At 38.4% G+C, this 22346-nt stretch overlaps 1 protein-coding gene across 7 annotated transcripts in view; it reads right to left on the reverse strand.

Annotated features, from left to right (window-relative positions):
- The window catches only part of PEX5L (peroxisomal biogenesis factor 5 like), a 190934-nt gene that overhangs the window by 71820 nt on the left and 96768 nt on the right, over positions 1 to 22346 (reverse strand). For 3 of the 7 annotated variants that reach the window (XM_060100062.1, XM_060100061.1, XM_060100063.1), the window contains 3 exons: positions 9057 to 9251; positions 6041 to 6164; positions 4410 to 4506 (listed from right to left, as the gene is read on the reverse strand). In XM_060100062.1, coding sequence (XP_059956045.1) covers positions 4410 to 4506; positions 6041 to 6164; positions 9057 to 9251 — 416 coding nt within the window. Of the gene's footprint in view, positions 1 to 4409; positions 4507 to 6040; positions 6168 to 9056; positions 9252 to 22346 lie in introns of all 7 variants that reach the window. The other 4 variants (XM_060100064.1, XM_060100060.1, XM_060100065.1 and 1 more) reach the window with 2 other exon arrangements.

Here is a 22346-nt window from a genome sequence, read left to right on the forward strand (position 1 = left end):
CCTTATTTTTTCACTTTAAAAAGTATTTGTTGAGTACCTAGTATGTGTAGATTTTCTACTATGCTGAAAATGATCTTCAGATTTCTTTCCTTCCTTTTTGCTTTCCTGCTGTTCTTGTTTTCCTGCCTTCTTTGCTTTGTTCCTTTCTTCCATCTTCCCTTGCTTTCTTCCTCATTGGCAGCTTACTGTGTGTGGCCAGGAGGGGAAAAGGGATATTGATGTGGCTCCTGTGCTGTCCTCTGAAAAGCAAGACTGTATTTACAGTGTACTATCTAATTGTTTCTGCTAGACATAAAGGTCTTCATACTTCTTACAATCTCTCTCATCTTTCTAACTTTTCCACTGCCTCACTTATGACTTTATGGATAGTGGACATTCAATCTCATTTGTTGAACTGAAATGGAACAAAATGGAAGCCATTAGCATTTCTAAGAGTAAGAGGTTGAGAAAGAATTTGGGAGGGGAGGCACAAAATTGTGTATGGCCTCAGATCGGGTGACAATCCTAATTCATCTTACAAAGTTTCTGGAGGAAAGTGATATTCTTTAAGATCACTTAACTCATATTAACCCTATAAACTAAGTAATAATCAGGGCTTGCAATGAGAAGGGAAATCAATGGTCTTGTGAGTTCTCTTAGGCGGATAAGCTAGATGTGGCTGATAGGAGGTGATGTGTGATGAAGAACAAGGGCTTTAGAAGCTGTGATTTGAATGCTGGGTCCTCTCCATTCTAGCTGAGTCACCTTGGGAAAATTACTTCTGTTCTCTAAGATGCATTTCTCGTCTGACAAATGGAGATAACATTAATTCTCAAGATTATTGTAAACATTTCAAATAATATATTAGAAATATCTTACATTTCTATTAACATGCATTTCCTTTTACATTATTCCTTTAAAAATTTAGGAAACATATCTGCACTTTTAAAGTTTAGATTGTTCTGGTTTGGGATACTGCCAACTTGATGGAATTTTGACAATGTGGAAGGAAGCATTTGCTCTGCCAAAATCAGCAAAATCAGAGCGTTACAAGACTGTGACTCAGTATTTGGAGAGCCCGGCTGCCTCACCTTCTCATGAAGTTCAGCTTAGGGCAGCAAGAGCCTGTGTTGGAGCACTCCTTCCAGTGTCCAGACTTGAAAAAGAAATGCGTGAACCATCACTCTCTGGCAGAAGTTCCTTTTCTTTTGCCTCACCACTATCTTATTTATGGAAAAGCTAATTTTATATCATTACCTTCTGTGTTTTTCTTCAATTTTTCAAATGTTTTTTAATTTTTCAGATTGCACGATTTCTTTAAATAATTAACTCCAGGGAATACAAATAACACAGTTTGCATAATATCAAGAAACTTTATTCTTTAAATATACAGAGATTATATAATTTATTATAATCTCCTGCCACTCTGATTAGTATATTCAACACTATTTGAAAGAGATTAGTCTATGCTTTTCTTTTTCCCCATCTTGAAAATGAACAAACATGAGAATTCTCACTGAGAGCTTTCATTCTCTCTGTGATTCTGAAATATGACTTTTGAGCAAAGCTTGTAAATAGCTCCCCACCTGGTGAACTAAGATAATTTATGTTGGCTTGAGGGAGAAGAAGACATTTCCTTGATTTTCCTATGAACCATCTGAGTGACTGGAGCAGTAACAAATTTTGGTCAGCTGAAATTGTTCACTTGAATAGTTTGCAAGTCAGTTTAAGTCGAATTTTTATACCATTTCATCATCTTATTTATATAAAGAGATCATATATTTAAGAGCAGTATGCTTCTAACAGTAAAAACACTTTTCTGTCTTTTATTACAAGTAGATGAATCAGTCTATTCTCTTGCTGTTCCATTTGAGTGACTTAATATTTTAGATGATTAAATCCCAAATGCATGAAATTTTCCTATTTAACCATAGGCTGGAATTAAAACTAGGAAATTATAAATTTCCTTAGTTTAAGCAAATCTTGTAAAGTAAACATGCAGTGTTTTTTAAGAAAACAATTTAAGGGATGAATACTTTACAAATAATTGGTAACCTTCTAAAATAATTCACTATGATTTATCTAGACAGAACTATCTCAGGGCATTTTACATTATATTTTGGAGGACAACGTTGGGTATCTCATACAAATTTTCCAAAGCACATTGTGTTTTCTTAAAGGCACACCGGTGGGTAAGTGGAAGGACAATGTGGTGAGATGAAATCAGACAACCAGCGGGAGGGTGGCAGTCATTGGAATAATAAGATAAATGCATTGTGGGTCTCCACGGCAACCGAGGACCCCAGCTGATCCTCCTCCCCTTCACCTCTGTGTGGAAGAGCCCACCTGTGCCATGTCTTACCCTGCTGCAAAGACTAGTGTTCTGCTGTATTAAATTGTTCCAAGGACTTACCTGGCGGCAGAGAGGTTAAGAATCCGCCTGTCAATGCAGGGGACACGGGTTCGAGCCCTGGTCCGGGAAGATCCCACATGCCGCGGAGCAACTAAGCCCATGTAACACAACTACTGAGCCTGTGCTCCAGAGCCCGCGAACCACAACTACTGAAGCCTGGGCGCCTAAAGCCCATGCTCCGCAACAAGAGAAGCCACCACAATGAGAAGCCCGCGTACCGCAACGAAGAGCAGCCCCCGCTCGCCGCAACTAGAGAAGAGCCCGAGTGCAGTAACGAAGACCCAACACAGCCATAAATAAACAAACAAACAAATAAATAAAATTAAAAAAAATTGTTCCAAGGATTCCAGTTTACGAAATAGTACCAATTATTTAGCTGAGTCTAAATCTCTAATGCACTTATCAAGAAACGTTTCTCTAATAAATGTTATCAATTTACTTTTTAAAAAGATACATTCAGAATGAACAAAGATGAAGAAAATACATTTTCACGCTACATTTGCAATTCATTAAGCTTCCCAGGGTTATTTGTTCTGGAAGTTAGCTGACTTGTTTTCCGACTGAGTTCTGGGAGCAGTAATGCCCACCTCTCTCTTGTGGAGGGTGAGGTGCATGTGGAGGTGCTGTTAATGGCCTAGGTTTCCAGATGCCTTCCATTTCCTAGCTGCGTCCTCCTGCCCTCTGCTGCTTACTGGTTGTGTGTCGACAATTTTCCTTACTCTCACTGTGCCTTAGTTTCCCCCTCTATAAAATGGGGTTAAAAAATACACTTGGGGCTTCCCTGGTGGTGCAGTGGTTGAGAGTCCGCCTGTCAATGCAGGGGACACGGGTTCGTGCCCCGGTCTGGGAGGATCCCACATGCCGTGGAGCGGCTGGGCCCGTGAGCCATGGCCGCTAAGCCTGTGCGTCCAGAGCCTGTGCTCCGCAACAGGAGGGGCCACAACAGTGAGAGGCCCACGTACCGCAAAAAAAAACAACAAAAAAACCCACTTAACTCATAGAGTCATTGGTCAGGATCAAGTGAGCTAATTAATATGTATTAGAAGGTTTTCTCATAGCACTCAATAATATTTGCTATTATCATAATTATCCCTTTACTCACTTCAGACAATATATCTTCCCTCTTAGTTTCAATACCTTATCTAGTAAACTCAAGAAAATCTCTCTTGCTCATTTCATCCCACTTATTTCCAACTGGATTGTAGATGCGTGAACGTGGACACATTTCTTAAGAGATCAAGGCTGTACCCTTGCAAAGTGTTTGAGCAAATGAAAACACTGAGGCTGACGGCCCTTCTTGGCCCAGCCAAGGTCACTAGTCACAGGCAAACCAGTTACATTGGAATCGAGGGTCAAGTAGCAGACAGACAGGTCTGGTTCATGCCCTACTTCCACTGGTGATTAGTTGGGTGCCCCCGTAAAAGGATTTTGACTTTACCAAGACTCTTCAAAGACCGTTAAAATGAGGCCAATAATAATTCACAGGATTACTTGAGTATTAGATATAATATATGAAAAGCACAAGGTCTGTAATACTTAGAGGGCACTCACAAATGGTAGTTCTTAGTCTTATCATGATTGCTAATACTATAATTATTTATTCCTTAGCAACAAATTTATTTTAATGTGACAGTCAGGATGCTGATGTGTGAGTACCTTGGTCTGTAGGGCAAAGTTGTGAATGACTGCTCAAGATGTAATTTCCTCTTCTTTGTGCCTGTTACATAAATTGTGCTAATACTGGAGTAGAACAGATTTTATATTGGAAAATAATGTAACAGTAAGTGGTAGAACAAGGAAAAAGTGCTAAATACATGGTGAGTTCATTGACACATTTTCCAGCCAAATCTATCTATCTATCATCAGTTATTTTAAGCATTGAGACAGATAGTGAGAAAGCATATGAAATAGAAAATACAGAAAAAATACTTCAGATTTTTCTGGTGAAATTTTAAGTATTTATGACATAAATTATCTATTAGAAAAGATAGGTGCATTGAGGAATTGGTTTTGTTACCTGTGTTTGAGGCACCAATTCCAGCTCTGCAGCCGACTCAGAGTTCAGGGCGCTTTTCCCACCACTCAGTTCTGGCTGAGATCTGTGCTCTGAGGACCTATAAGGGACACATGGAGGAAATTAATGTAAATCAAGAAGCGAATTCACCTAGAAACCCAGTCAAGAAATCTGGTTAATTTGGATCGTTGAGAACCATGGTAACAAAGCTCTCAACAGACTTTTGATGAAAAAGATAACATATTTCCATTATAATGACCATGTTTGGAATTTAAGTGGCTGCAATGTGTTAGGTGTTATTGTCTCTGACTGATTTAGAATTCAGGTCAGTTATATGCAAAGAGTAAATAAATGCAAAACCAATTTTGTTACAGAGTTCTGCTTCATTAAAAAAGTAATTTTTGGGTGGGGAGGGGAGCTTCTCACAAAGTGTCTCAGTGAGATTTGATCTTTATATAGAATTTGAAATGTCATAATAAATGGAGATGTGTGACGGGCAACCAGAGTCTGAAACATGCTGTCCTTTAGGAAGCTTTAAAAACATGGTAAAATTCAAGTGGCTAGTTTTTCTCATGGGCATCCATGGAATATGCTTAATTAGTGCATTATCTGACAGTGGTGAGTAAGAAAGTCAGAAAGGTTACCTGTGTAGCCAAAAACATTTAATTTAACTATCATTCATGTTGTACATTGAATATACACATATGTAAAAATACACATGCACGTAGGGCTTCCCTGGTGGCGCAGTGGTTGAGAGTCCGCCTGACGATGCAGGGAACACGGGTTCGTGCCCCGGTCCGGGAAGATCCCACATGCCGCGGAGCGGCTGGGCCCGTGAACCATGGCCGCTGAGCCTGCGTGTCTGGAGCCTGTGCTCCACAGCGGGAGAGGCCACAACAGTGAGAGGCCCGCATACCGCAAAAAAAAACAAATCCCAAAAAAACACATGCACGTATTTTGATTGATTGGCTCAGTTACATGTTCAGAAAATTATCAACAAATATTGGACAAATATTGAATATTAAATTATGAATCTACCTAAGTCCTTATTGGCTGAATTTTTGACAATTCAGAATGAAACAGTTTAGTTTTAGAAGCCACAATTATTAACATTAATAGGGGGTTATAAATGGCAGCAAGTATCTGGATTGACTTAATTCTTTGGCTACTTCAGTAGACAAGTATATGACACATAAATGGCTTTTTTTCTTTTTTTAGTTTTCTTTTAAAATATTTTATTTTTAAAATTAAAAAAACTTTATACAATTTTTAAAGGTTACACTCTATTTACAGTTATTACAAAATACTGGCTATTCCCCGTGTAGTACAATACATCCTTGTAGCCTATCTTACACCCAATAGTTTATACTTCCCACTCCCCCATCCCTATACTGTCCCCCCCAACTGATAACTACTAGTTTATTCTCTGTATCTGCACGTCTGCTTCTTTTTTTGTTATATCCACTAGTTTGTTATATTTTTTAGATTCCACACATGTGATATCATACAGTATTTGTCTTTCTCTGTCTAATTTATCTTACTTAGCAGAATGCCCTCCATTGGTGCAAATGGCAAAGTTCCGTTTTTTTTATGGCTAAGATAAATGACTATTTTCTGATATTAAAATATCTTACCATAAAAGTTCTTTTGATCCAGTTCTAGATGAGCTTGATTTTCTCTCTGCCATGGGATGTCCCTTGTTATTTCGATCTCCATGAAACTTAACATCATCCCATTTTTCCAGTTGTGTTTGAATGTCTACTAAGGAGACAAGAAGGGGGTGAGGGGGACAGGGGAGAATACGAGGTGCAGAGAGAAGAAGAGAGATTAAGACTGAGAAGTCTTATATAAGTGAACTTTAATTAACTGATACTCTTCTACCCCAAGACCAAAGGCTGCAAGAAAATTAATTAAAACATGTACAGCTAAATAAATATGAGACCTATTAAGAGAAATGGGATTGCTTTTACAGTTAAACAATCAAGTATATTTTTTTACCTGAATTTATTTCAAGAGCGGTGTGCATTCTGAATTTTGTGTATGAGCCCATGGGATCTGGTAAAGAATGAGCATATGCAGTACTATCCTATGGGCCTCCAGCTAAGAGGTGGCGTTGAGGCATTTCTGGCACATTTCTGGAAAGGAGTTCTGTTTAAAGAGATGAGCCTTGTTATTAAAAGGAGGTGGGAAGAAACTGGAACACTTTTTACAGGTTTTGTTATAGACTACCTAATTTTTCACCAAAGAAGGGAATTTATAATGGGGATAGAGAGGAAGGAGGCAATGGAGAAAGTTAGTGTATGCTAGGACCATTGTCTCCCTGTGGCTTAATTCTTACAAAGAACCTGGCTGGTTCCCTCTCATGAACAGGTGTGTGACTGTGAACAATCCACTTAAGACAACCTTAGGGGCCAGTTTTTTCGCTTATAAAAAGGTAGGTTTGCAGTCAGTGTCCTCTAAAGTTGTTTAAACTAAGAATTTTTATGACTTCTTCACAAGGCATTTTCTCAAAAGTGGAGAAATGAAAGTATCATTTATGTGTTTATTATATTATATTGTAATGTATTTAACAATATACCCTTATGCATATAAATTTCACTTATTGAAATGGAATAAACCTAGAACACATGGATGATGAGGAAATAATTATAAAATGTTCCTCCAGAGAGACAGGCCTCGAAAAGTGACGTGGCAGAGGAGCGCAGATCCTATGTGTGCAGCCAGTTTGAGCAGCGTGCTGGTTCTCTTCCCTTTCTCTATGAGCTATCCTTGGTGAGCTCATCTACACTCATGACTGTGATGGCTATTCATAGGCTTCTGACTTTCAAATCTCTATTTCCTGCTTGGTTCTTTCCTGAGTTCTAGATTTATACATTTAACAGTCCATTGGACATCTCTACAGAGAAGCTCCACAGTTTCCTCATATATAACAGGTTCAAAACTGAACTCGACACTTTCCACCTTGACATCCACCCCCCCGCCACCCCGCCTTCTCCTCTTGTACCTGCATCACAGAGTTTGGCACATTCTATATCTCTTCCTTGCTGGCATGCATATATCTACCCAGTCCACAAGTCTTGTTTTTATTTATTTATTTTTGAACCCGTCTCCCTCTCACTATCCCCTCTGTCACTCTCTTACATGCCTGTATTTTCTCCCTGCCTCCATTCCTTTCTCCACACATCCAAAAGAGAAAAATTTTTCTAAAATAGAATCTGTTGATGTCACTCCTCTGAGTAAAAACCCTTCAACCCTGCTCTCCCCCCAAACTTAACGGCCTGGCATCCAAGAACTCCCATTATCTGACCCCTGGTGACTCTCAGATTTATTTCTCAGTACTCTACCGTTCTTGAATACTGCAGCAGTGCTTGTATTTGCTTGAAAAGGCATCTCTCTGTGTTTGTCTACTTGTGTGTGACTCCCTTTCTCTTCTGCCTCAGGAATGCCCTGCCCCTTCCTTCCCACCTCTCTCTGATCCATATTTTTCATCTGGCAAATTCTTACTCAACCTTCAAGACTGCTCACATAGTACCTCCTATAAGGCACCTTCTATAACCCCCTGGCTGGGTGACGGGCTTAACCTGGGCTTTTCTTTATTGCAGCACATAGTACATATTTTATTATAATTATTTTAATCATTTTTCTACCTCTCCACTAGACTGTAAACTTACTAAGGGGCAGAAAGCTTATATTATTTATCTTTGTATTTCCAGCACATAGTATGGAACACAACAGATATTTAGAGAAATGTTTACTGAACAAATGAATAAATTAATTCATGGTCATCTAACATGTATATATCACAGTGCTAAGTGATTTTACATATATGTATATCCCCTTTAACCTTTGTAACTTTATGGATAAGTTACTAATATGCTCATTTTATGGATACTTACCCATCCATGTTTCCCTTGGCTTTCTGAAATAACTGTTACCTTTCTTTCTCTTAAGAAAGGGGAGCTTAATTGACTGGTTCCATGATCTGAGGCTAAGGTCTCCTTTCTCAGGAACATGTACAGTGGAGAGAAGTACCGGCTTTGAAGTTAATTAGAGCTTGGCTCAAATTCCAGCTCTTCCTCATACTAACTGGGATCTTGGGCAAGTTATTTAAATTTGAAAATTTGGTTCCTCATTCATTTCAAAGAGTTGTGATGAATTAACAGGCTAATATATGTAAATCAAGTAGCACAGTTCTGGACATTGTAAGTCATCAGTGAATTGTAGCTGTTATTATTGTATTGGACGTATCCCCACACATGTTACATGTTACTGTTCCTTCTGGCTGTTCCCGGACCTTGGGTTAGAGTTTTCTCTTTCTAGACTCTCTTCCCCTATGGACTGAATTCTCCTAGAGAGCAAGATTCGTGTCTTATTTTTATTGTAACTCCAGTGCCTAGTGTGGTACCTGCCATCTATCAGAAACTCAATACACATGGGTTGTATAAATAAACGTATAAATCCACACCAGTTCTGCAAAGTTGAGCTCCTCAACTGCTATTTAATCTAAGCACAAAGAAGTGTGTCCTGTCCAGTTTCCTACATAGAATTAATCTTTTCTACTGCTTTATCCATGGTTTTAATGTCATTTGTAGAACTTCCTTGTTGTATTAAGCACGAGTGAACAGCAGCAGACACAAGCTATTGCCTTACCTAAGTCTAGGGATGCCGTCTCTGCGTTTCGGAGAGCCTGGCCTCTCTGCTCAGCATCCGCACTGATGAGGTCAGGCCCATCAGCCTTTTTCTTGAGGGATGAGGTTTTCGATGAGGCCTCCAACTTCTTGGCTTTGGTTTGGGTTTGAGAGACGGGTTCACTCAGGTCAAGGAGATCTAAACCTGTGGTCAATACTATCAAAGATGGAAGAGGTTAAGAGAAGCTCACTTACTGCTCTGAAATTATTTTTAAAAAATAGGTTTCAGTTGGGTGCAGAAGGATTTTGTGTTTGTAGTGTAGGTTAGAAGAACCAAATTAAGTTAGCTCACCACTGATTTATAAAAATAGTTTGTATTTAGACTGGGAAGCTTGCTGCATGTCCTCCTTTATTTGTCACGGTAGAAATCTGCAGAACAGGACTTAGACCAGCCTCACCAGTGATGAAGGTTTGAATGGAATTAAAATGATAAAATTGAATCTGAGTTCAGGTACTATTTACTTTATGGCTTTGCTTCATTTATAAAGAGGTTTATTTCAGAGTGCAGTTTTTCCAGAGCAGAGTCAATCTATCATTTTCAGAGAGATGCTTGCAAAACAGTGATGAGGAAGATTTGGTAAAGTTTCTGAATGTCTCTGTGCTTTAATTTCAAACTACTAAAGTATCCAGGGTATAAAGGAATGCTGTTAATAATCTTTTATTTAATTAAGCAGTTCAATCAGAAAACGGCTTGCTGTTTGGGCTCACACTAGAGAGATATTTTATAATCCATAGTTAATGAATAGGGTACACATGTTAATGCCTTTGGTGCTTAATATGCAAATTTAAATTTCAGTGTAACAAACCATAAAATGGTTACACTTTTACTTCCCAGCAGGTTGATTACACTGTGTTAAATACTCTAATGAAGGCAGAAATAATAATTTGTTCAAATGCAAACTAGGCAAATGAGAATTAAAAAGGCAAGCTCTGTAACCCTTCATTCTTCTCTCTCGTAAGTGCAAGTGTTTGACTAGCTCATTGTGAGAAATGGTCCAGCCCTACCTCTCTTTCAGCCCTGGTACCTGAGGGGCTGGCTTCTGAACTGGCCTGATGGCTTCCTAACCTAGGGTCTCCACCTGGCTAGCTTAGGAAAGCCACTCAAGTGACAGGGACACTCCTTGTGCAAACCCTTCCCAGCACCGTCTACAACTGCAGCACCTCTCCTTCTCCTCTTTGATCTCCCGGCTTGTCTCTTGGTAGGAAATGGATTTTTGTTGACATCTCAACACTCTTCCATCTATTTCCCACTTGCATTCAAGGCAGGGTCAGGGCTTAATTAATTTCACAACCAGGATTTCTTTAGTACTGAACTTTGAGCTCCTCATGAGCTAACCATCCTACGGGATTCTTAGGATAGAATCTTTACTCTCAGTAATCTTGCTTTCTGATTTCAGTTACAAATTACAACAGTTGGATGTTAATGGTGAAGTGGAAAGACCTGGCTCTACCACTGCTTAGCTGTGTGACTTGGAGTAAGCTTCTTGACCTCTCTGAGTTTCAGTGTCTTCATCTGAAAAATGCAGAATTAAGTCTGTCCTTTAGGTATGATATGAAGATTAAATTATCTAATCTGCAAATCAAATGTGTAAAGTGCCAGGCATACTGTAGGTATTCAATAAATGTTATTTCCATTCTTTGGTGGCCAATTTGTGATGTTTTTCTTTCCTTTTCCTTGTTCTTGCTCCTATTTTCCTCACTCCTCTCTGTTTCAGGCAAGAATCAGATCCATACACCGACAGAAAGAGGAAACACCACTGGGAATAAAATGGAGGATGAGACAAGATACTGGTTCTACAGAAGATGCTATGAAGTAAATTTTTCATAAAAAGGCCTGAAAGTGTCATCTCATCCGAGCTTATCTTGTCCCAGTCTTCCTGAGGAGACAGGAACCACTTTCCAATGCAAGATGCTCTGAGCTATGAAGAGTATTTTGTGGCCAGCAAGTACTTGAATGTGGGGGGAAAAGAGTAGCTTTCAGAGCTCAGCTGCCTGGCTTGATGTCTAAAATTTAAATGCAGCAAGCAGCCAAGGTAGGCTAGGATGCCACACATTTCATATCCTTTGAATGTTTAAATAGAAATTTCCAGGCCACTGTTGTGTTGACAGGGGTTCCATAGGCCCACCGTGATTTCCTTATAACAGAAGGAAGGAAGTGGATAACAGTCTCTGGAATGCCATATATGTCTTTTTACTAATTGCGCAAACAATTAAGAATTAGTCACTTGCTCCTACACTTATTTTAGAAACAAATTACATAGGACTCGGCTTCTTGCATATAGGAATTACATTTGTTACAGAATAATAACTGATGAGTATTAATTTAATTCTATATCTTTCTTACCATTCAGAATAAATGAATTGCTCAAAGACTGAATTGCGAATTCAAACTTGGCTCAGTAACGTTTTTTCCCCTCCAAACTGTCCTCAGCACTTCCTGCGTTTGTTCTGAGCTCTCTGTTCCTTTGTTCTTTTCCCAGCAAATGTGAAACAACTGCTTGACACAGACAAAAGGCCCTATTTGTTATAGTTGATGAAGGGGGTGCCTTGGAGGTTGAATGGCAAGCTTGAAGCTGAGAGAGTCCCTGGGAAACACAATTTCAAAAGCATAGAAGGATGTGTTCAGCCTTTCACTTTGTGAAGAAAGACAAATCTCATTTTAGTGTGTGTGCGTGTGGTGTGCACTTTAGTTAAGATAAAAATAAAGGGTCTCACTGTTTCATATGGGGTTCGAAGATAGCATAGCTTAGCATGGAAGGGGGTGTCTGCTCTACTGATTTTCTTAATCTGATTTTAAAGATTCTCTTAGACACATGAAGGTTTGTGTTCCAGAATTTGTGTTTAAATTAAAATAATCATCTGTTATAGTGGAAGTGAAATTGTGTGTGTACAATTGTGTGAGAGAGACAGAGAGAGAGAGTGAGAGAGAGAGAGGAGAAAAGGAAACAGAGAGTGACTTGAAGATGCTATGCTGTTGGCTTTGGAGATAGAATATGGGGCCACAAACCAAGAAATTCTAGGTTACCATGGAAAAGGCAAGGAAATGAATTCTCCTTTAGAGCCTCCAGAAGGAATGCAGCCCTCCTGACACCTTGATTTTAGGACAGCTGAGTTCCAGAATTGTAGGATAATAAATTTGTGTTGTTTTAAGCCACTGAATTTGTGGCAATTTGTTACAGCAGCAATAGGAAAATAATACAGCTGGTAGGTCAGTGTCCATAGAGGATTCAAACACAGTCGCATCATCCCCAAGCCTGTGCTCTTCACCATTTCTCTCTAGACTTTATGTGATCTTGGAAGCAATGTGCTGACCCTGTTGATGTGGATTTGATTATTTTTTGTTTAGCTACCAATTATTTGCCAGTTTGGGTAGTCTGAGGCATAATTTAAATAGTTGGCAACCGCAAAAACTTTTTTTTTTTTTGATAACAATTCCACTGGGTGGAATTTCCTAAAGATAGAAGATGTAATATGTTATATAAGTACTTGCTTCTATCTCTCTCAAGGACACATGATTGAAGATCACAACCTATTGAACTGGAAGGCTCCCACAGGGCACTGAAGATGTTTATGAATACTAGATTACTTGGGCCCTAGGAGGTGAGGCTGCTTAGAATAGTTAGGATAAGGTAGTACCTATTATGAAGCACTTATTTGATACTTTAATGGTAAGCACAATGTTATTAACACCACTACTTTATAATGAGCCTCAGATTTTCAGTGACTTTCTCTAAAGGAATAAATCTACAAGGAGTGGTCAGAGAGGACAGACCATGGACAGCCTGACTGGGGCAGTCACAGAATGTGCTTCAAGGAGCTGATGGGATCTCTGTTCTGATTTGTAAGCTACTCTGGCATTCCAGAAAACACGGAATTCTTTAATATAATGCTTACAAAGCAAACTCCTTTAGGAAGGATTTTGCTAGAGATATTTTGATTGAGATATTTAGATTGAGATATTTTGCTATCTTTTGGATGTCAAATAGATAAACTGGACTTAAATAATTCAACCAACTTTTGCCTTTTTATTGGAATACATAATTAAAGCTACTTCCCAAATTTCTAAGTTCCCTAAAGTGGCATGCCATTGGGTTCATGGCTATTTGGGTTTTATAAAAATGTATTTGGAAAAATTACACTAATTCTGCAGTTAAGATATTTAATTAGGTGGCTGTGATGGCATCGTGAACTTTGTTAAGGATATCTTTTCCCTTATATATAGGGGTTTCTTTGATAGGTATACAGGTCCCATACCAAGGAGTGATACTCTTATTTTTTAAATCTTGAAAAATGTTTCTAAAGTAATTGTCCACTTAATAGCTCAAGATTATGGATAAATTATTTTTAGATTATGTAGATTGATAAATGTAAGCCAAGGACCCCCTATTCTTCTTGCTTTTCAGAAGACTCTTTCCTATACTTTGACATATATTATATTTTTTGGAGATTATAGGATGAGAAGTTATTATTGCAAGTTTTATAGTAATTACTTGTCCTATAACATAAGCAGTATCTTAAAAATATCTATTTTCTAGTTACTGTCAGAGCATTTTTTACATGCATCTGTGTATAATATATATTTACCATTTAAAAATCAAGGATATTAGCAATCTTGGTCTACCTACCATTTAGGGACACAGTTTAAGAGGGTTGAGGAATTAACTGTCTATCTAGATTACAGATGAATAAAAGATAATTTAGGATGTTAATGTCAAAAAAATGGAAAACATCCTTATTTGATCAGCTTGAAGTTATCATCACTGGATGACAAAAGTTAATCTTAATGTAGAAACAAGCAGAAATTTAAAAAAAATTGAAATACTGAAGAACAAAATTACAATTTAGAACTTCTATGAGGTAGAAGATTGATATGTTCTTTTAGGGTCAGAGGAAAAAAAACTGCATTTGACTGACCTTTGGAAGAGATAACTGCTATATTGTTTACTTTGTGTTGAGTTATATAAGAACTATATTCTTTATATAGTTAAAGAGTTGTCAAGATGGTGGCACACTGGATTTATTTTTTCATTGGAAGAAAATGCTGAGTATAAAAGCGTCTCATCTTAATACAAGGTTCTTCAAATTTCTATTTGATTGACTTGGTACAACTTAAAGCAGGTTCTGCCCCATATTTTACTCCAAGATTGTTTACTATCCATTCCTTAAGTGTAAAGACATACATAATGTAATAGACACATAATGTTCAATGACTGTCCTGATTTCACAACGTAATTTCATACTATTCTGAAATGATGTTCCATTTAAAATGACTATTAAAAATTTGGACAGAAAATGGTAACTATACCTTTTGCCCAGAAACTTTAGTTATAAAATTACTGGACCATGTTAGAATTTTTTCTAAGGTGTTCGTATGCTAAAGTTTCTCCTTTTTAAAAATGTATAATAATGTGAATTATGTTACATATTGAGATATAAATTGTGGGTCTGGAATAATTTTAAAAAAGAACTATAATCCTTAGGGATTAACAAAAATATAGTGTTTCTGCCTTGACATATATATATATATATATATATTTTTTTTTTCTTTTTGACAGAAAAGAAGATAAAAAATATATTTAAAAAGCAACAGTCAAGGTGGTACAAATAAAACAAAGACTAAGATGATTAAATTTAATAATTCCAGTACATATGTTAAAAATTGAGTAAATATTCCAATTATCACAGAAAAATTGTCAGAGTGAATTTTCTTTTTTTTTTTTTTATGGTTTGAGCAAAAATTGCAGTTCTGCAACAATGCTGATTTTATTTGTCAAATTTAAGTTCTCCTAAACACATAGCTCTAGAATGCTCTTCTGTTTAGGTTACATATGGGCACCATATTTAACTGTCCAATTATCTTTTTTTTTTTTTACATCTTTAGTGGTGTATAATTGCTTTACAGTGGTGTGTTAGTTTCTGCTGTATGACAAAGTAAATCAGCTATACATATACATATATCCCCATATCTCCTCCCTCTTGCATCTCTCTCCCACCCTCCCTATCCCACCCATCTAGGTGGACACAAAGCACTGAGCTGATCTCCCTGGGCTATGTGGCTGCTTCTCACTAGCTGTCTATTTTACATTTGGTAGTGTATATATGACCATGCCACTCTCTCACTTCATCCCAGCTTACCCTTCCCCCTTGCTGTGTCCTCAAGTTCATTCTCTACGTCTGAGTCTTTATTCCTGTCCAGCCCCTAAGTTCTTCAGAACCATTTTTTATTTATATATTTTTTAGATTACATATATATGTGTTAGCATACAGTATTTTTCTCTTTCTGACTTACTTCACTCTGTGTGACAGTCTCTAGGTCCATCCACCTCACTACAAATAACTCAATTTCGTTTCTTTTTATGGCTGAGTAATATTCCACTGTATGTATGTGCCACATATTCTTTATCCATTCATCTGTTGATGGACACTTAGGTTGCTCGTATGTCCTGGCTATTGTAAATGGAGCTGCAATGAACATTGTGGTACATGACTCTTTTTGAAGTATGGTTTTCTCAGGGTATATGCCCAGTAGTGGGATTGCTGGGTCATATGGTAGTTCTATTTTTGGTTTTTTAAGGAACCTCCATAGTGGCTGTATCAATTTACATTCCTACCAACAGTGCAAGAGGGTTCCCTTTTCTCCACACCCTCTCCAGCATTTATTGTTTGTAGATTTTTTGATGATGGCCATTCTGATTGGTGTGAGGTGATACCTCATTGTAGTTTTCATTTGCATTTCTCTAATGATTAGTGATGTTGAGCATCCTTTCACGTGTTTGTTGGCAATCTGTATATCTTCTGTGGAGAAATGTCTATTTAGGTCTTCTGCCCATTTTTGGATTGGGTTGTTTGTTTTTTGGATATTGAGCTGCATGAGCTGCTTGTATGTTTTGGAGGTTAATCCTTTGTCAGTTTCTTCATTTGCAAATATTTTCTCCCATCCTGAGGGTTGTTTTTTGTCTTGTTTATGGTTTCTTTTGCTGTGCAAGAGCTTTTGTTTCATTAGTTCCCATTAGTTTATTTTTATTTCCATTTCTCTAGGAGGTGGGTCAAAAAGGATCTTGCTGTGATTTATGTCATAGAGTGCTCTGCCTATGTATTCCTCTAAGAGTTTTATAGTGTGTGGACTTACACTTAGGTCATTAATCCATTTTGAGTTTATTTTTGTGTATGGTGTTAGGGAGTGTTCTAGTTTCATTCTTTTACATGTAGCTGTCCAGTTTTCCCAGCACCACTTACCGAAGAGGCTGTCTTTTCTCCATTGTATATTCTTGCCTCCTTTATCAAAAATAAGTTGACCATATGTGTGTGGGTTTATCTCTGGGCTTTTTATCCTGTTCCATTAATCTATATTTCTTTTTTTGTGCCAGTACCATACTGTCTTGATTACGGTAGCTTTGTAGTATAGTCCGAAGTCCAGGAGCCTGATTCCTCCAGCTCCATTTTTCTTTTTCAAGATTGCTTTGGCTATTTGGGGTCTTTTGTGTTTCCATACAAACTGTGAAACTTTTGTTCTAGTTCTGTGAAAAAATGCCATTGGTAGTTTGATAGGGATTGTAATGAATCTATAGATTGCTTTGGGTAGTATAGTCATTTTCACAATGTTGATTCTTCCAAGAACATGGTATAACTCCCCACCTGTCTGTATCATCTTTAATTTCTTTCATCAGTGTCTTATAGTTTTCTGCATACAGGTCTTTTGACTCCTTAGGTAGGTTTATTCCTAGTTATTTTATTCTTTTTGTCGCAATGGTAAATGGGAGTGTTTCCTTATTTTCTCTTGGAGATTTTTCATCATTAGTGTATAGGAATGCAAGAGATTTCTGTGCATTAATTTTGTATCCAGCTACTTTATCAAATTCATTGATTAGCTGTAGTAGTTTTCTGGTAGCATCTTTAGGATTCTCTATGTATAGTACCATGTCATCTACAAACAGTGACAGTTTTACTTCTCCTTTTCTGATTTGGATTCCTTTTATTTCTTTTTCTTATTTGATTGCTGTGGCTAAAACTTCAAAAACTATGTTGAATAATAGCAGCAGAGTGGGCAACCTTGTCTTGTTCCTGATCTTAGCAGAAATGGTTTCCATTTTTCACCACTGAGAACGATGTTGGCTGTGGGTTTGTCATATATGGCCTTTATTATGTGAGGTAAGTTCCCTCTATGATCACTTTCTGGAGGATTTTATTTTAAATACGTGTTGAATTTTGTCGAAAGCTATTTCTGCATCAATTGAGATGATCTAGTGATTTTTCTCCTTCAATTTGTTTTATAGTGTATCACATTGATTGATTTGCATATACTGAAGAATCTTTGCATTCCTGGCATAAACCCCACTTGATCATGGTGTATGATCCTTTTAATGTGCTGTTGGATTCTGTTTGCTAGTATTTTGTTGAGGATTTTTGCATCTATGTTCCTCAGTGTTATTGGCCTGTAGCTTTCTTTCTTTGTGACATCTTTGTCTGGTTTTGGTATCAGGGTGATGGTGGCCTTGTAGAATGAGTTTGGGAGTGTTCCTCCCTCTGCTATATTTTAGAAAAGTTTGAGAAGGATAGGTGTTAGCTCTTCTCAAAAGGTTTGATAGAATTCGCCTGTGAAGTCGACTGGTCCCGGGCTTTTGTTTGTTGGAAGATTTTTAATCAGTCTCAAATTCAGTGCTTGTGATTGGTCTGTTTATATTTTCTATTTCTTTCTGGTTCAGTCTCGGAACGTTTTACTTTTCTAAGAACTTGTCCATTTCTTCCAGGTTGTCCATTTTATTGGCATAGAGTTGCTGGTAGTAGTGTCTTAGCATGCTTTGTATTTCTGTGGTGTCTGTTGTAACTTCTCCTTTTTCATTTCTAATTTCACTGATTTGAGTCCTCTCCCTCTTTTTCTTGATGAGTCTGGCTAACAGCTTATTAATATTGTGTATCTTCTCAAAGAACCAGATTTTAATTTTATTGATCTTTGCTATCATTTCCTTCATTTCTTTTTCATTTATTTCTGATCTGATCTTTATAATTTCTTTCCTTCTGCTAATGTTGGGGTTTTTTAGTCTTCTTTCTCTAATTGCTTTAGGTGTAAGGTTAGCTTGTTTATTTGAGATGTTTCTTGTTTCTTGAGGTAGGATTGTACTGCTACAAATTTCCTTCTTAGAATGCTTTTGCTGCATCCCATTGGTTTTGTGTCGTCCTATTTTCATTGTCATTTGTTTCTAGGTATTTTTTTATTTCTTCAGTGATCTCTTGGTTATTAAGTAGTATATTGTTTAGCCTCCATGTGTTTGTATTTTTTACAGATTTTTTCCTGTAATTGATATCTAGTCTCAGAGCATTGTGGTCAGAAAAGATACTTGATATGATTTCAATTTTCTTAAATTTACCAAGGCATTATTTGTGACCCATGATATATCTATCCTGGAGAATGTTCCATGAGCACTTGAGATGAAAGTGTATTCTCGTTTTTGGATGGAATGTCCTATAAATATCAATTAAGTCCATCTTGTTTAATGTATCATTTAAAGTTTGTGTTTCCTTATTTATTTTCATTTTGGATGATCTGTCCATTGGTGAATGTGGGGTGTTAAAGTCCCCTACTATTATTGTGTTATTGTCAATTTCCCCTTTTATGGCTGTTAGCATTTTGCCTTATATATTGAGGGGCTCCTATGTTGTGTGCATAAATATTTACAATTGTTATATCTTCTTCATGGATTGATCCCTTGAACACTATGTAGTGTCCTTCTTTGTCTCTTATAACATTCTTGATTTTAAAGTCTATTTTGTCAGATATGAGAATTGCTACTCCAGCTTTCTTTTGATTTCCATTTGTATGGAATATCTTTTTCCATACTCTCACTTTTAGTCTGTAATGTGTCCCTAGGTCTGAAGTGGGTCTCCTGTAGACAGCATATATACGGGTCTTTCTTTTGTATCCATTCAGCCAGTCTATGTCTTTTGGTTGGAGCATTTAATACATTTACATTTAAGGTAATTATCAGTATGTATATTCCTATTACCATTTTCTTAATTGTTTTGCGTTTGTTATTGTAGGTCTTTTCCTTCTCTTGTGTTTCCTGCCTAGAGAAGTTCCTTTAGCATTTGTTGTAAAGCTGGTTTGGTGGTGCTGAATTCTCTTAGCTTTTGCTTGTCTGTAAAGGTTTTAATTTCTCCATCGAATCTGAATGAGATCCTTGCTGGGTAGAGTAATTTTGGTTGTAGGTTTTTCCCTTTCTTCATTTTAAATACGTCCTGCCACACCCTTCTGGCTTGCAGGGTTTCTGCTGAGAAATCAGCTGTTAACCTTATGAGGATTCCCTTGTATGTTATTTGTTGCTTTTCCCTTGCTGCTTTTAATATATTTTCTTTGTATTTAATTTTTTTTTTTTTTTTTTTTTTTGCAGTACACGGGCCTCTCACTGTTGTGGCCTCTCCCGTTGTGTAGCACAGGCTCTGGACGCGCAGGCTCAGCGGCCATGGCTCACGGGCCCAGCCATTCCGCAGCATGTGGGATCCTCCCGGACCGGGACACGAACCCATGTCCCCTGCATTGGCAAGCGAACTCTCAACCACTGCGCCACCAGGGAAGCCCCTAATTTTTGATAGTTTGATTAATATGTGTCTTTGTGTGTTTCTCCTTGCATTTATCCTGTATGGGACTCTCTGTGCTTCCTGGACTTGACTGACCATTTCCTTTCCCACTTTAGGAAGTTTTTAACTATAATCTCTTCAAATATTTTTTCAGTCCCTTTCTTTTTCTCTTATTCTTCTGGGACCCCTATAATTCGAATGTCTGTGGGTTTAATGTTGTCCCAAAGACTGTCCTCAATTCTTTTTTTTTTTAACATCTTTATTGGAGTATAATTGCTTTACAATGGTGTGTTAGGTTCTGCTTTATAACAAAGTGAATCAGTTATGCATATACATATGTCCCCATATCTCTTCCCTCTTGTGTCTCCCTCCCTCCCATCCTCCCTATTGTCCTCAATTCTTTTCATTATGTTTTTTTTTTTTCTGCTCTACAGTAGTTATTTCCAGTATTTTGTCTTCCAGGTCACTTATCCGTTCTTCTGCCTCAGTTATTCTGTTATTAAATCCTTCTAGAGAATTTTTAATTTCACTTATTGTGTTGTTCATCATTGTTTGTTTTCTATTTAGTTCTTCTAGGTCCTTGTTAAACGTTTCTTGTATTTTCTCCATTCTATTTCCAAGATTTTTGATCATCTTTACTATCATTGCTCTGAATTCTTTTTCAGGTAGACTGCCTATTTCCTCTTCATTTGTTTGGTCTGGTGGGTTTTTACCTTGCTACTTCATCTGCTGTGTATTTGTCTGTCTTCTCATTTTGCTTACCTTACTGCATTTGGGGTTTCCTTTTTGCAGGCTGCAGGTTTGTAGTTCCCACTGTCTTTGTTGTTTGCCCCAGTGGGTAAGGTTGTCTCAGTGGGTTGTGTAGGCTTCCTGGTGGAGGGGACTGGTGCCTGTGTTCTGGTGGATGAGGTTGGATCTTGTTTTCCTGGTTGGCAGGACCACGTCTGGTGGTGTGTTTTGGGGTGTCTGTGAACTTACTATGATTTTAGGCAGCCTCTCTGCTAATGGTTGGGGTTGTGTTCCTGTCTTGCTAGTTGTTTGGCATGGGGTGTCCAGCACTGTAGGTTGCTGGTCGTTGAGTGGACCTGAGTCTTATCGCTGAGATGGAGATCTCTGGGAGAGCTTTTGCCATTTGATATTACGTGGAGCCGGGAGGTCTCTTGTGGACCAATGTCCTGAACTCAGCTCTCCCACCTCAGAGACTCAGGCCTGACACCCGGCTAGAGCACCAAGACCCTGTCAGCCACATGGCTCAGAAGAAAAGGGAGAAGAAAAAGAAAGAATAAAATAAAATAAAATAATGTTATTAAAATAAAAAATATGTTAAATATAAAAAAGTAATAAAAAAAGAAAGAAGAGAGCAACCAAACCAATAAAAAAATCCACCAATGATAACAAGTGCTAAAAAGTATACTAAAAAAAGAAAAAAAAACCCCCAAAAATAACAGACCAACACAACCCTAGGACAAATAGTAAAAGCAAAGCTATATAGACAAAATCACACAAAGAAGCATCACATAAACCCTCACAAAAAGAGAAAAAGGAAAGAAAAAAATATATATATATTAAAAAAAGGGAAGAGAGCAACCAAATCAATAAACAAATTTACCAATGATAATAAGCTCTAAATACTAAACTAAGATAAACATAAAACCAGAAACAAATTAGATGCAGAAAGCAAACCCCAAGTCTACAGTTGTTCCCAAAAACTACTGCCTCAATTTTGGGATGATTCATTGTCTATTCAGGTATTCCACAGATGCAGGGTACATCAAGTCGATCGTGGAGATTTAATCCACTGCTCCTGAGGCTGCTGGGAGAGATTTCTCTTTTTCTTCCTTGTTCCCACAGCTCCGGAGTTCAGCTTTGGATTTGGCCCCGCCTCTGTGTGTAGGTCTCCTCACGGTGTCTGTTCTTCATTCATACAGGATGGGGTTAAGTAGCAGCTGATTAGGGGGCTCTGGCTCATTCAGGCTTGGGGTGTGGAGGGGTACAGAATGTGGTGCAAGCCTGCAGCGACAGAGGCCAGTGTGACGTTGCAACAGCCTGAGGCGTGCCGTGTGTTCTCCTGGGGACTTTGTCCCTGGATCACAGGACCCTGGCAGTGGTGGGCTGCACAGGCTCCTGGGAGGGGCGGTGTGGATAGTGACCTGTGCTTGCACATAGGCTTCTTGGCGGCTGTAGCAGCAGCCTTAGCATTTCATGCCCGTCTCTGGTGTCTGCGCTGATAGCTGCGGCTCACGCCCGTCTCTGGAGCTTGTTTAGGCAGTGCTCTGAATCCCCTCTCCTCGCACACCCCGAAACAACGGTCTCTTGCCTCTTAGGCAATTCCAGACTTTTTCTGCAGACTCCCTCCTGGCTAGCTGGGGCACACTAACCCCCTTCAGGCTGTGTTCACGCAGCCAACCCCAGTCCTCTCCCTGGGATCTGACCTCCAAAGCCCAAGCCTCAGCTCCCAGCCCCCGTCTGCCCTGGCAGGTGAGCAGACAAGCCTCTCAGGCTGCTGAGTGCTGGTCAGCACCGATCCTCTGTGCGGGAATCTCTCTGCTTTGCCCTCCACACCCCTGTTGTTGTGCTCTCCTCCATGGTTCCAAAGCTTCCCCCCTTCCCACCCCCCATCTCTGCCAGTGAAGGGGATTCCTAATGTGTGGAAACATTTCCTCCTTCACAGCTCCCTCCC

Source organism: Mesoplodon densirostris, chromosome 5 (assembly GCF_025265405.1).
Source record: "Mesoplodon densirostris isolate mMesDen1 chromosome 5, mMesDen1 primary haplotype, whole genome shotgun sequence".
Classification (NCBI taxonomy): Eukaryota; Metazoa; Chordata; class Mammalia; order Artiodactyla; family Ziphiidae; genus Mesoplodon; species Mesoplodon densirostris.